Source organism: Carassius carassius, chromosome 22 (assembly GCF_963082965.1).
Source record: "Carassius carassius chromosome 22, fCarCar2.1, whole genome shotgun sequence".
NCBI lineage: Eukaryota > Metazoa > Chordata > Actinopteri > Cypriniformes > Cyprinidae > Carassius > Carassius carassius.
The window spans coordinates 27,447,997-27,464,111 of record NC_081776.1 but is presented as its reverse complement, the minus strand read 5'-3'; the positions used below and the strand labels follow the sequence as shown (position 1 = coordinate 27,464,111).

Genomic DNA, 16,115 nt, shown 5'->3' with positions numbered 1-16,115 from the left:
ATATCATCAATAATATTCTTAACTTTTGAGTTGAAGGAATCAAGGAGAATATCAACAGAGTCTGCAGAAATGCTTGGTGTTAAAGATATAGCCTCCATAAACAGCACACTAGTGTTCTCGTTAATGCATCTCCATCTGACAGAGACAGATCTAGATTCAGTGGTAGCAGAGGTCAATATATCAAAGAAAATACAGAAGTGATCCGATAGGGCAACATCCTTAATAACAATGGAAGAAATGTTTAGACCCCTACTGATGATTAAATCTAGAGTGTGTCCACATTTGTGTGTGGGTCCATGCACATGCTGAAACAGGTCAAATGTGTTTAGAACCGTTATCATTTCTTTTGTAGTTTTGTTTTCTGCATTATCTATGTGAATATTAAAATCCCCTGCAATAGCAAAACAGTCAAACTCTGAGGAAATCATTGATAACATTTCTGTGACCTCTTCAACAAAGACTGAAGAGTATTTTGGAGGCCTGTAAATAATGATAAACAGAATGCTTGGAGCACTTTTCAGCACAATCCCTAGATATTCAAAAGACAAGTACTGACCAAATGACACTTGCTTGCATTGATAAAAATCTTTGCATAGTGCAGCTACACTCCTAACAGTCCTGTAGACACTCATGAAAGTAAAGTTAGGAGTGGCTGCTTCATTGAGGACTGTTGCACTACAGCTGTCTTCTAGCCATGTTTTGTTTAGAAACATAAAATCTAGATTTTTATGTGGTTATGAAGTCATTGATTAGAAATGATTTATTTTTTAGTGAGCAAATGTTTAAAAATGCTAACTTGATGGCAGTGCTTTGTGTCTTTACATTGATCTTAGTTTGATGCATAATAGGCCGCAGATTAGATGAGTTTGCCCTTCGGCTTGAAAAGGCCTTAGACTTTCTATTACGTGATAAATCTGAAATAGAGCTGCTATTATAGCGGGGACCCGACACATATCACTGAGAGCTGAAAGAGAAACGCTGGGGGCTCAGAATATTTTAAACTCTTGTGCAAAAGGGTTAATTTTGGGCCCTAGCTAAGATGCTAAGGGTCTGCACATGGCTGCTAGATAGTGCTGCTAGCTTGTTCAGTGAGAAACTATATTTAGAAATGCAGCAGGTTTGTAGTTTGTTTAGTAATTGTTTCAGGCCATTTCAATCTTACGATCCACATCTACAAACATCTGCATAAATATGAAAGAAAAAAAAAGCCTGAAAATTTTGTTTTTGTCTCTATTTCTGGAATTCCATTGAGAGCATATGTAACATTTGTTCACAAAATTAAACAGCCTAAATGGTAGCATGTGTTTATTATTTTATGATAAACCATTTACCTCAGTATCTCCAGCTGACAATTTGGACTCTTCAGTCCATCAGAAAGAAACTTCACTCCAGAATCCTGCAGGTCATTGTTACTCAGGTCCAGCTCTCTCAGGACAGAGTGTGAGCATTGTAGAGCTGATGACAAACTCTCACAAGACTGAGCAGTGAGGCTACAGATGGAAAATCTAAACAAGAAGAACACAGTAATTACATACAGAATAAATCTTAACAGTGTGATTTTTTTTTAGTAATGAATTATTTTGCATCGTTTTGCAAGTTTTTTTTTTAAGTATTTCAAATTCAAACCTCAATATCTTCAGCTTAGAGTATGGACTCTTCAATCCTTCAGAAAGCAACTTTAATCCTGAATCCCGCAGGTCATTGTTATTCAGGTCCAGCACATTTAAATGGGAATTTGAGGATTGTAGAACTGAAGACAAATTCTCACAGGATGAAGCAGTGAGATAACATCCACATAGCCTGTGTAAAGAACAAAACAAACATCTATATTAATGTGAATGTATGATTTTATATAGTTTATAATCTGCAGTGCATGTTTGTGCTAAATACATTGCAATAAGACTTTATTGATAACATTTTATAATAATTATACAATAACATAGCACTTATAATTCATTTTAAACTATTGTAGTTCATTAGTAGTTTATAAACTTTAGTTAATACATTAATAGACTATGTACAAATAGTGAGTTCATCATTGTCACTGTAATTAACCTTCTAATAGACTATGTACAAATAGTGAGTTCATCATTGTCACTGTAATTAACCTTCTAAGTGCCAAAGTCACAAAATTGCGACAAGACGTCATACTTATATAAAATAGACTGTAGTTCCTATTATGGTGTAATATCTCATTTTTATTCTGTAGTTCCTATTATGGTGTAATATCTCATTTTTATTCTCTACCACTAGATGGCAGACATGTAGTACTTCGATTCTAGACCAACATTACGTCATGTTCCTATTCAAAGTGTTTGAGGAAATAACAGAGCATGTCAGCTATCATGTCATTGATGCAAAAGCAGCTCAGTTCATACCGTGCAAGTAAATGGTGTGATTTGTGAGAAAAAATCGCCAAATGGCTAATAAAAACTTCTACCATGAGGTTGAGTTGCAAATGTTATTCACTGATTCTGCCTCTGAAGGGGAATATTTGCCTTTTGCAAGAGACGGTCTGTCGTTAAATATTTGCACCTCCCCCCATACATCTTTGCAGTGTAGTGTTCACGAAGCACAAAAACAAATTATCATTTCGACCCTCTGCCCAACGGGGATGTGGGTGGCAGGGGAGAACGTGGTCATAGTGTCCATAGGAGAGTTGTTGATAACTGCGCACTCTCTAAGGACTGCCGGCAGATAGTACAGCAGCAATCAGTGTAGAGTAGGTGCGCTCTACGCTGTGTCATGCAATGAGAGGTTGGTACCATAATCTCAAAAACTAGCAATCTCAGGATATTCTGTTCTTGGCATACAAAGTTAAATCTTTTTTATTTTTCTTACTTAAATTATTCTTATTGTATTTTTCTTGTGCTCAAATAAATCACTTATATGATGTCTAAGTTTCTGTCTAGTGTTTTATAATTGAAAAAAACTATGCAGTGGTATGTTTAATGACTAAAATAGTTTGTAGAAGCCTTCAATACAGTTTTTATATGTGGGGGGTGGGGGGCTAGACATAGTCACAGATAAATATTTGCAGGAATCTCATTTTTCATGGTATCTTCTTCAGATTTGAAATAGAAACTATGAGACATGTGACTTTCAACCCATTATTTTTTCTAGATTGCTCCAGGATTGATTTCATGTATTTTTATATCAAATTAAAAAAAAATTCAGTGTGGTAAAAAAAATTTCAAGGCACTTCAGTGTCTATAACTTTTAATATTTTTGAGCATTATCAAATCTGGTTGTTAAAAAGTAAAGCCCTGTAACACGGAGTCAGAGACGTTCGGATCCATATGCAGTAGTTTATTAAAGAATGGTCAGACAGGCAGAAATCAGGAACAGCATCAGGTGTGTCCAGAAATATCCAGAAATAGCAACAACACCAGGCAGAGGTCGGGGCGGGCGGCAGAGAATCACAGGCAGTATAAACAATCCGAAGTCAGACACGGGAGGAACAAACAAAAGGATAAACGCTCGGAATTGACAGACTGGGCTAGAACAAGACCTCATCCTAATTGAGAGTCCAAACACAGTATATATAGGGGAGTGGTAATGGGGAACACCTGGTGGTGATTAGCTCTAAGCATGGGATTATGGGAATTGGAGTTGGAAATGGGTCCTGAGTGAGTCCTGAGTGGAGTGCCCTCCACTTAAGTTCAAGGGAGCGGCTTCCAGATGCTCTTAACAATCTAGGAGGGCGGTGGAGCGGAGGCGAAACAGGGGGAGGGATGGAGGGCCAGGTCCATGTGGAAGTGGAGTGGCTGGGGACCGGGCCAGAGCTGGCAGAGCTGGAGCCCTTCCTGGGCCTAACATGGGGAACTGGAGCCCTTCCTGGGCCTAACATGGATAACAGGAGTCCTTCCTGGGCCTAACATGGGGAACAGGAGCCCTCCCTGGGCCTAATATATAGAACAGGGGCCCGCCGTGGGCTTAACTCGGGAACAGGGGCCCGCAGTGGGCTTAACTCGGGAACAGGGGCCCGCCGTGGGCTTAACTCCAGAACAGGAGCCCGCCGGGGTGGAGCTGGAGCCCAACTGGGCGGAGCAGGTGATGTGGGAGCCCACCAGGGCGGAGCAGAGGACCACCACAGCTGAGCAGACGAGACAGAAGCCCACCAGGGCAGAGCAGAGGACCACCACAGCCGAATTGATGGCTCAAGAGAGCAAGTCTGGTTAGATGGGACTGGAACAGATAACATAGACAGATTAATGGTGGCCTCTGTGCCATGATAAGGCAGGTAGAAAGTTCACAGATGGCCTCCATGACAGGAATGAACGATAGTTCATAGACAGCCTCCATAGCCATGACGGGACCGGCGGGGAGTTCATGGATGGCCTCCATGTCCACGACAGGATAGAATGAGAGTTAATGGATGAATACTACTGACACCTCAGAAGGTTCTGCAGCAGTTGCCGCCACCTCTGGAGATGATCAACAGTCTCCTTGACAGCAACACAACAGGCTGAGAGAACATTGCTGGGTGCAACAGACAGGATGTGACGAGGCTCTGGAAGTTCAGCTGAGATGTGACGAGGCTCTGGATGATCGGTTGTGGTATGATGAAGCTCTGGAAGATCTGTTGAGACGTGATGAAGTTCTGGAAAATCGAAAACAAACAAGGTGCGCTGTTTGCAGCCTTTGTCTGCGGTGATCTTCATTTGGAAATGCATCATTAAATGAACTGTAACTCAGTGAATACTCAACGAAGAGACATGAGAGATATATCTATAGAAATCTTGACATGTCTACTTTTAAACTAAACAAGTGCTACCGAAAACAAATATTCTGTGATAAAGTAATCCATATGAAATCAACGCGATGTCCAGTTTTTCACGTCTCCCTTCATTAAGACATAATTCACCCCAAAAAGATGTGATGAGGATTACCTCAGGGTTTGAGATTTCCTCAGAAAAAAGAAATGAAGCGCTTTATTCAGCAGAGATCATAAACATAAGTCTTTTTTTATTTATTTATATACTTGTTTTAGGTTTCTTATAATGTGTAAACATTTTACTAGTTAGACTTTTTCCAAACTATAATTCCTGACTAAGTGTATAATCAAGTGAAACATTTATGAAGTTTTAATAAAAATATACTCTTTACCATACAAAGCTTGATGTAAATAATATAACTGTAACAAATGTAACAAACAATGCTGTTCTTTCAATTTAGCAACAAAAAACCCCCCTGAAAAAATATTCTCAGCTCTTTTCCACATTAATAATAATAATAATAATATATTTGTCTGTCGAAAATCAGATTGTTAAAATGATTTCTGAAGGATTGTGTGACTGGAGTAATGATGCAAAAAATTCAGCTTTGAAAGTCAGCTTTGATTGTAAATAATAAACTGCACTTGCAAGTGAATATTAAATTATTTTGTGGGATAATTAAATATATTATAAATAAACTACAAACATAAAATTATATACATTTATTTTGTCCTCAGATTCTTTCTCGTAACTCTTTCCTCTCAGTCACAAACCTGACTGAAAAGCTCATTATGCAGCTCATTATGCGGGTCTTTGTCTTCTCAGGTGTAAATCACAATATAATGCATGATAGTTCACGCCCTCTCGCATAGACCCTTTCTACAGAAAAAGTGTCTTAGAAAATATAAATCAATATATTGTTTTCTGTGAATGAGCGAACAAGATGATTTTCACATAATTTAGAAAGAAAAATTATAGGCTACAAGCTCAAGTTCTCAAAAGTCCTGGGAACCAATGTACTGTAAGTGTTCAAGTGATTTACAATTTGTAGTTTTTCACTAACCACGCATAAACTTTTTTTTTTTATCAAAAACACAATCATGTACATACATGCTGCTCACATATTATTATGGCCCAGTATGTGCGGAATACAGTGATATTAGACTTTTGCCATTTAGATGTTTATAAGCAACTGAAATAAGCAGAATTGTTAGGGCATGACAAAACTTCTCCAGGTCCCAAAAATACCCTTAGACCTCAGAGGGTTAACCCTCTGTATTCGACAAACTTGTCGCATTTGTGGCATCTTCTCCTGATAACACAAAAAAGAACTTAAATTAGACTTTCAGTTTTGATTGTACAGATAAGAGCAATACATCAATCAAATCTGTAAAGGGTCTACTTTTATTTGTATACACATAATAACAAAAAAAAAACATTTACAAAACAAAGAGCACAAACGGTGCGCTATCTTCCGCCTTGGTCTGCGGTTATCTTCATTTAGAAATGAGTCATTAAAATGAACTGTAACTCAGCAAATACTCAGAGACATGAGAGATATACCTATAGAAAGCTAGACATGTCTACATGTCTACGAAAACAAATATTCTGTGATAAAGTAATCCATATGAAAACAATGCGATGTTCCATCTTTCATATATCCCTTGATTATATCTATCCCATGCACTGAGCGCTTTTGGTATTATAATAGACAAATTGAAGCTCGCTGCGTGTAAACGCCCATACCAAAGAAAAAAAAGCAGCGAGAAAATTCTACTGTTCACTTCGTGCTGAGAGGAATAAGACATAATTCACCCCAAGAAGACGCACTGAGGATTACCACAGGGTTTGAGTTTTGGATTACCTCAGAAAAAAGAATGAAGCAGCTTGATCTAGTAGAGATCATAAACATGAGTAAGTCTTTTTTTTATTAATCTACTTGTATTAGTTTTCTTTGTATTAGACAAAACTTTACTGTGATGGGCTATTCTCTGTTCATGAATATAACCATATAATATACATGTTGTGTTTATAACTATATATACACTAAGTAGACATTCAAAAGGCCCTTTTTACCGCCGCACGTAACACCGCGGCGATGGTATAAAGTGCATTTGCAGCCTTTGACCGCTGAGTGGCGCTTTAACCACAAGTTATCAAACAAGCGCATCAAAGCACATTTACGCTAATAGACGTCAGTTTTGCCTCACTGATGTGTTAGATTTGATGGCTTCAGTCAGGGAAAATGAAAGAAAAACACTGTAGTTAAAATATTTAATATTTAATATCCACAGACGAAAGTTTGGTACTTATGAAGTTATGTGCATTTCTTAGAACGAATTCAAGCAGGATAAATGTCAAGCCTTTGCCTGAACCTGTGATTATATTTTCTCTAATCTACATGGTATTAAACCATATTTTAGATTTAACACATTTAAAAGGTGTGCAGTATTATTTATATTATATTAATTATGCATTATATTATTTAAAATAAATTGTGGTTTACTTTGCATCGGAGCATTAAAAGTGGTAGCCTATTTTAGGGGGGTTGGCTTCATGGATTAATATGCAAAATGTCAATATTTTCATATTTTAATTTATATTTTCAATATAAATATATTTTTTTTCCTTTAATAAAACAACATGCATTTTTGTTATTCGTTACCTGTCCTTTAACTTATTGGGGAAAAAACATTTGTCTGTAAACTGATTAAGAAATTGTTGCATGTTTGAACATGAAGCACTGTATAATTTCTTTCCCATTATTTATGCCTAATTAGCCTAAAACAAGAAACAAATAAAATTAAACCTGCACGATTAAATCTTTGAAACTCTAAAGACGGATTAATAAAACGTCCTCACGATTAAACTCACGTTCTCTCATTATAATCGACAAAATACACACGATGTAAAAAAGAGCTTCATTAACTGACAGCATAAGTTATTTTAAAGGGAGCCTTCTTTACTTGCTTTTAGTGCTGGGCGATAGCATATGGCCTAAAAAAAAAAATCAGATTTATGATTTAAATCGATTTTAAAATCAATATTCAAATGACAAAGAAATTTTTCAAAACAAGTTAAACTTATAACTGAGACAAGATGATAAAAAACTGTGATGTTATTACCTTAATGCTGAAAAGACCTTTATTTAATTTTATTATTATTTTTTATTATACAACCCGAATTCCGGAAAAGTTGGGACGTTTTTTAAATTTTAATAAAATGAAACTAAAAGACTTTCAAATCACATGAGCCAATATTTTATTCACAATAGAACATAGATAACATAGCAAATGTTTAAACTGAGAAAGTTTACAATTTTATGCACAAAATGAGCTCATTTCAATTTTGATTTCTGCTACAGGTCTCAAAATAGTTGGGACGGGGCATGTTTACTATGGTGTAGCATCTCCTTTTCTTTTCAAAACAGTTTGAAGACGTCTGGGCATTGAGGCTATGAGTTGCTGGAGTTTTGCTGTTGGAATTTGGTCCCATTCTTGCCTTATATAGATTTCCAGCTGCTGAAGAGTTCGTGGTCGTCTTTGACGTATTTTTCGTTTAATGATGTGCCAAATGTTCTCTATAGGTGAAAGATCTGGACTGCAGGCAGGCCAGGTTAGCACCTGGACTCTTCTACGACGAAGCCATGCTGTTGTTATAGCTGCAGTATGTGGTTTTGCATTGTCCTGCTGAAATAAACAAGGCCTTCCCTGAAATAGACGTTGTTTGGAGGGAAGCATATGTTGCTCTAAAACCTTTATATACCTTTCAGCATTCACAGAGCCTTCCAAAACATGCAAGCTGCCCATACCGTATGCACTTATGCACCCCCATACCATCGAAGATGCTGGCTTTTGAACTGAACGCTGATAACATGCTGGAAGGTCTCCCTCCTCTTTAGCCCGGAGGACACGGCGTCCGTGATTTCCAACAAGAATGTCAAATTTGGACTCGTCTGACCATAAAACACTATTCCACTTTGAAATAGTCCATTTTAAATGAGCCTTGGCCCACAGGACACGACAGCGCTTCTGGACCATGTTCACATATGGCTTCCTTTTTGCATGATAGAGCTTTAGTTGGCATCTGCTGATGGCACGGCGGATTGTGTTTACCGACAGTGGTTTCTGAAAGTATTCCTGGGCCCATTTAGTAATGTCATTGACACAATCATGCCGATGAGTGATGCAGTGTCGTCTGAGAGCCCGAAGACCACGGGCATCCAATAAAGGTCTCCGGCCTTGTCCCTTACGCACAGAGATTTCTCCAGTTTCTCTGAATCTTTTGATGATGTTATGCACTGTAGATGATGAGATTTGCAAAGCCTTTGCAATTTGACGTTGAGGAACATTGTTTTTAAAGTTTTCCACAATTTTTTTACGCAGTCTTTCACAGATTGGAGAGCCTCTGCCCGTCTTTACTTCTGAGAGACTCTGCTTCTCTAAGACAAAGCTTTTATAGCTAATCATGTTATAGACCTGATATCATATAACTTAATTAATCACTAGATGTTCTCCCACATGAATCTTTTCAAAACTGCTTGCTTTTTTAGCCATTTGTTGCCCCCGTGCCAACTTTTTTGAGACCTGTAGCAGGCATTAAATTTTAAATGAGCTAATTAAGTGGATAAAAGTGTAAAATTTCTCAGTTTAAACATTTGCTACGTTATCTATGTTCTATTGTGAATAGAATATTGGCTCATGTGATTTGAAATTCCTTTAGTTTTCATTTTATTAAAATTTAAAAAACGTCCCAACTTTTCCGGAATTCGGGTTGTATATTATTCTTTTATTATTATTTATTTTTTGTTAATACTAGCCCATCAGCTGTGAAAATTTAGTTTGTGAGGAAAATAACAGTACATTTTTGTCAGTTATTTTATCTAAACAGATCGATTAATTTCTTCAAGATTTCAAAATCAAATAGCCTACTGATAATGTAGTAGCACTGTAAGATTACATTTGTTTGAATGCATTATTGCTAAAGCGATTGCGTGTGAATGTGCTTTATCTGTTTAAATCATGCTTTAACCCGGAAATAATCAGTAAAAGAAACAGACAAACTCATATAGCCTTTAACATCCTGCTCGACTATTGCAGTCATTATAACCTGATCAAGCCATAGCTAAATATGTTTAACATGAATTCTTGCTGAATATGCAGTTATATCACGTGCTCCAGTCAGAATCACACCGCTCAGCTCATCTTTTGCTCGGCGGCGTGTCTCTGTCTCAGACTCGCGGGGGAGGGTTGAGCCACTCTGAACTACGGGAGAACTGAGTGGTGCGTCGGTGGATGTTAAAAAGAAAACCGATTTTCATTCAAACAAACCGATGTAAATTACAAATTCGAGTTAATTGATAAAATTGATTTATCACCCAGCCCTACTTGCTTTCATATTATTTAATGAAAAAAAAAATGCAGCTGCATTTAAATGCAGGTGTGTAAAATATGTGCAAGATTTGCACTGCAGGTGTGATGGTAGATGTTCGGCTTTTATTCTTATTTATTTTATCTTCATTACAAATCTTGTTTGGTTTCATTTTGGATAATTGCATGTAAAAAATAATTTTCGTTGTAATGCAAAATGTGAATTAATATTCATATGCAAGTATTTGTGCAAAAATTATTAATTCGGATTAATGACAGGGTGCATTAATATTCAACATTCAACAATCTGTGAGTGTTGCATTTCTCTGTCGGAGAGAGCCAGCACTGTGAATTTCATCTTGCAGCAGACAAGAAAACATTTGTTTATTAACAAATGATTAAAATGTCTCATTTTTCACAATTATTGGGCTACTTCTGCATGTACTTTGTGGCAAACTTAATGGATGTGCTTGAGCGTGGAATATATTAAGATTTGATTATGTAAATTTTATAGAAACCTCTGATTAGTTGAATATAACAAATGAACGACTAGAATTAGAAAAATCTTACTTGGGGACAGACCATTTTTTTGTCTATATATATATATAACCAAAACAACAGTTCTATATAAACCGGTTCAGCAACTTTGAAAGCCTCATAAGACACTGTCCATATGAAAGAGCAATTCACACCTTTATCTCGACCCCCACAAGCCACACATAACTAACCCCAAAAACCCAACCCCCTCCAGCTGAACAGAATTCGGTCTGTGTTTTGACTCTGAGGAACGGTGTGTTACTGGGCTGAAACATGCCTGCACTCAGCAGCACTACTCTTTGTATTCATTATATTCTCGCAGCTCATATTATTATCAGAGGTGGAAAGAGTACAAAAATATTCTACTCAAGTAAAAGTACCATTACATTAATGAAATTTTACTTAAGTACAAGTAAAAGTACCAGTCTAAAAAATCAACTCAAGTAAAAGTAAAAAGTAGCTCATTTAAAATTTACTCAGAGTAAAAATTACTTAGTTACATTTTAACAGTGGGAGGGAGTCAAAAATGGGACAGGCCAAGGTTGTCAAACTCAGTTCCTGGAGGGCCACAGTCCTGCACAGTTTAGATATAACCCTAATTAAACACACCTGATCCAGCTAATCTAATCATTTAGGTTTATTTGAAAACTACATGATATGTGTGCTGGAGCAGGGTTAGAACTAAACTCTGCAGGGCTACGGCCCTCCAGGAACTGAGTTTGACACCCCTGGGATAGGTCTATTAATCTCAAACTAGTTGTTTTTAATTAAAGGAATCAGTTATTTAGAATAATAAAACATTTGGGCTGTTACCAGGCAAATCATTATCAACAAACTCATCTTTTCAATACAGAGGAAATGCAAAAGCTTCATCGGACGTGGCATTTAGATGTATTTACACACTGTTTAGTGCAGGACAAGAATGCATTTAACCTGCAGTTACAAATGCATGAATAATGTTTTGATATGCCAGACATAAAATGTTGAATGCTCATTTGAAATTATAAAAACTTAATTATAAAAAAAAAAAAATCAAAAGATACTTTAAATGTGAAATTAAAATGGCCAGTATGTGTCAGCAAGTCACTGTTAATAAGTGAGTCATTGCGATTGAACCAAATCATTTAAACGGTTGATTCATTCAGAAACGAAACACTGTCATGTTGCTCAGAGATGCAAAATTTTGCTTTGGTGGCTGTGTTTGGAATAAATTTTTGTTGTAGAAATAGAGCAAAAACCGGCAATATGGTGTCTAAAACGCAAGTCTCTTAGTTTGCTGTCCTGTTGTAAAAAAAATATATATATATATATATATATATATATATATAAATATATATATATAAATATAAATATATATTTAATAAATATAAATATATAAATATATAAATATATATATATATATATCATTGGCGGCTGCTGGTCTTTCAAAGAGGGGAAGCTCATTTTCGGCCTACATTATAACCCTCTGATGGTCTTCATTTGTAGTGACACGCGGGGTCTTTTTGACCCCAGACAATAACATTTCATTTTGTAATAGTAAAATATTTAAATTTTTTACAAATATAATTTTACTCTGTTCATTTATGTTTTTACTAAACTTTGTACAGTTTTTGGAGGATTTAAATCTTTTAAATTTCTATAAATAAATAAATATTTATTTAAATAGGCTTTTTTTTTTTTTACAAAAAAAGAAAAAAGCATTTCAGGTAAAATTCACTTCATAAAAGACCCAGATTTCTAACTTTCATACATGGGGATACCATGGATAATTTTATAAGGTTTAATGTAAGATTTTTGCCCATTTTTGGGGAAATTGAGTTTAAAAATTGTAATAAATCACTTTAACCACTAGATGGCTATAGTGTGTGTGCGTGCGCGCGCACATTTTCAATCTTAGTTACCAATTCAATTTTGTGGTGGTTCTGCATTTTACAAATATCAAGAAATATTGCCGCAGTTTGTCTTTCGAATACACTTGAGAAATCCGCGATCATGGGACTGAGCGTGAAACAGCTTCACCGACTTCTTATGGTGCAGACCGCTGTCAGTCAAAAGGAGATCGACAGATCCTCCAATCATCACGCGGAAGCCCAGTCTTCATTCACCTCCAGAGACGATGAGCGTCCGTGGGCGGGACATAATCGCAGCATTTATCCAATGACCGTCTAGCTTCGGAGCACAGAAAAAAACTGTTCAAAGAAAGCCCCATTGAAGTCGCTCGGCTTCTTTAGGGAAATGCACTGTGACGCTGCGGGAATGTATGAGAAGAAAATCGAGTCAGCCGACTTGTAGCTGATTAACACAATACATAATACACAATAGTACATATTTGACCGTTGTTTTTTTTTTTTACATTACGTGGGGTTGATGTCTTGTCGAGATTTTATAAACTGCTAGTTTGGTCTCCCTAGGCAAGCACAGCATACACAGCATAATAGAGTATAAATATGGGCAGGGGTTCACTTCATTTCCTTCAAGTTCAACTTCAGAATATGACGGGGTTTCGTTTTCAGCGGTGTCTGCACCACTAACGCCTGTTTTGTCCGTCTGCATCTTTCTTGTGATTTTAGCGCCAGTTTGCCCTCCTGCCCATTATTTACTGACATAGCTTCCAGGGAGCGATTTTTTTTTTACTCAGTAATTAATGTGTTTTAAAATGTAGCGAAGTACAATACTTCAAACTAAATATACTTAAGTAAAAGTAAAATTACAGATTAAAAAAAATACTTAAAAAAGTAGAAGTACACAAAAAAGCTACTCAATTACAGTAACGCGAGTAAATGTAATTCGTTACTTTCCACCTCTGATTATTATAGAATTAAACTAAACATATGCACACAACTTTTTAGCTCATAAGTACTAGAGGTTTCGGAGGTTACACACATTCACACAACTAGCCTACATTTCAGAAGCGTGCGGGTCGGGCTTTTGCAGCTACAAATGCTTTGATTGCGTCCTCGAGTTTAACCTGTACGTCGGAGATAATTTTTAATCCATTTAAGCTTTGAAAAACCGCGTTCTCCAGAGATCACAGTGACAGTGAGAAGCACTCTCAATGATACAAAAACATTTGGAAAAATTAATTCCATCCCTTTTTCACAGATGAATTTAAGCGCATCCAGTGGTTTAGCAACCAGGCTCCAGCAACCAGGCGTCTGCCCAAAGGAGTCAGCTCTTCGAACAATTCATGCCCATCAACGTCCCGCGAGTCTCCATGAGTCAGGGCCTTTTCCATAAGCAATCCTGAAGAGTCTTAAGCAATCCTGAAGAACTATTGTATTCTCCTTTTCTTTGAGAGATGCGATGTCATTTTAAAATCCAAATACGCGCCCATGGTCTCGAAGCAGCGAAAAACGCTCTTTCACAGAATGGAGGCGATGAATTTCAAAAAGGAGTCTCATTGTTTCTCATTTAAAAGAAGTCGTCTTTGTTACTCATGACCAGATAGCCTTATTTTATTCATTTTGACATTTTTGAATATACATTAAAGTATTTTGCACGCATATACTAACAGAGCGCGGCCGGGTGGGAATTTTTATTTTAAATTTAAAGTGAATTTAAATTTATACTAATGGAGTGGGTAAAAAAATGCTTTTGATATAAGTGCGATAACTGTAACCTAATGTAAAACAAAAATAAATTAATAATTTTCTCTTTCTCTCTCTCTCTCTCTCTCTCTCTCTCTCTCGCATTCTCTCTTTCTTGACGCCCTGGCTGAGCTGCCGCCCTAGGCGGCTGACTAGTTCGCCTATAGGCACGCGCCGGCCCTGTGACACCAGCGCGAACAAACAGCTGAAACAGAAAATACTTAATTTTTGGACACACATAAGGCATAATTCAAAAATGTAAAGAGTTAGTAGTTTGAAAAAAGAGTTAATAATAATTATTGCTAAATGCTGGACCGTTCCCATTTCGCTCTGCATATGGAACCTGAAGATTTTTTTTAAACCAAGAATGAACCGAAATGAAAATGAAATGAAAACATTTAGCTTTTTATGCGTATATATATTTTCACAAGACCATAATGATAATAACAAATCATCAATTAATAATTAATAATTATTTTGTGAAAATCATTGTTATTTGTGATCGTGGATGTTTGAGGAAGGCTTTAAGACCAAGCGGAATCCTCTGTTCCGGCCTCACAGCGCGTGGGACTCGTTCTCAGTGATGCAGCTTCACTGTCTGCGGTTTGACTTTACTGAATCAGATTGAGGCGAATACAACATATTGATCTTGAGCCCAACATTTAGCAAGCAGGAAAACATTCATTCTACCTGAAGGAAGACGTATTTCATTGAGCTAATGCTGTTAAATAGAGAGAGAGAGAGAGAGAGAGAACCAGACTATTAAACTTAGAGCTCATTATATTGAAGTACAAATCCAGAAATGTTATGCATTTTATGAATAATGAAATGTTATGAAAAGTATGCATTTTATTTATTCACATGCAGTATGGTTGTTGGTATTTAGCAGTTAAAACCTATTTTTAAACTTTTATTTAAATACTATTAAACTAACTTTAAATTCTCAAGGAGTTTATAAGTAAAAAAGGATAAAATGTCACAGTGCATGTTAAATAGTCTAAATGAATTTGTGTTAACAATATAATTAGAACTAACAATATAATTCAATTTTTTTAAATTAACAATTCCTGTATAAAATGGGACAGCAACCTTTATATCAAACATTTTTAAATTGTCCACAGCTGAGCATCGCAGGAGGCTGATCTAGTCATTTTCAGATGCAATAAAAAAAAAACCTGGATAGCCTATATTAGGCCCAGGCTCTGCTCTGAAGTATAAAATTTTAACGGATTAATCGCCTATTTTCATTTGCTGCATGTCTATTTTATTTTTTATTTTTTAAGCACGCTAAAAAATAAATTAAGTTTGTCAGAGGAAAAAATATATAAGTCGTCTATAGTTGCATTTTAATGGATCCATCACCTATTCTCTGTTTGCTGCATGTTTTTTTTTTTTTTTTTACACGATAAAAAATAAATTTAAGTTTGTGAGAGGAAAAAATATAAGTCAGGTATAAGTAGGGATGTGTACCGAAACCCGGTATTAAACTGGCCCCGGGGCTAAATTATGAAAGACCGTATCAGTAGGCTAAGATCTGACGCTATCGGTTCTGCTTTCGGTACTGGAACAAGGGAAAAAAAATGTACTATGTATTTTTGCTTAATAATGTTATCGTGCACATCTTATCTCACCAAACATATCTAATGTGCGATTATATTAAGACGTTTGTCTGTGAGATCTGCGAGATCTCTAATGCGTGCCGCGGACGCTGTCTGTCAGTCACACACACACACCACAACGAACGTGGCGCACGCACATGCGTTAACTGTACGTAAACTCCTGCTTAATAATAAAGAGTGATGATGGCGAACAGATTTGCTTAATGTCATCGTGCACATTTTATCTCACTAAACATTTCTAATGTGCGATAATATTAAGACGTTCGTCTGTGAGATCTGCGATTG

General features: G+C 36.4%; 1 protein-coding gene across 1 annotated transcript in view; it reads right to left on the bottom strand.

Annotated features, from left to right (window-relative positions):
• The window catches only part of LOC132099203 (NACHT, LRR and PYD domains-containing protein 12-like), a 165,446-nt gene that overhangs the window by 94,413 nt on the left and 54,918 nt on the right, over window positions 1-16,115 (bottom strand). The window contains exons 6-7 of the mRNA XM_059505655.1: window positions 1,627-1,800; window positions 1,332-1,505 (exon numbers count right to left, since the gene is read on the bottom strand). Coding sequence (XP_059361638.1) covers window positions 1,332-1,505; window positions 1,627-1,800 — 348 coding nt within the window. The remainder of the gene's footprint in view (window positions 1-1,331; window positions 1,506-1,626; window positions 1,801-16,115) is intronic.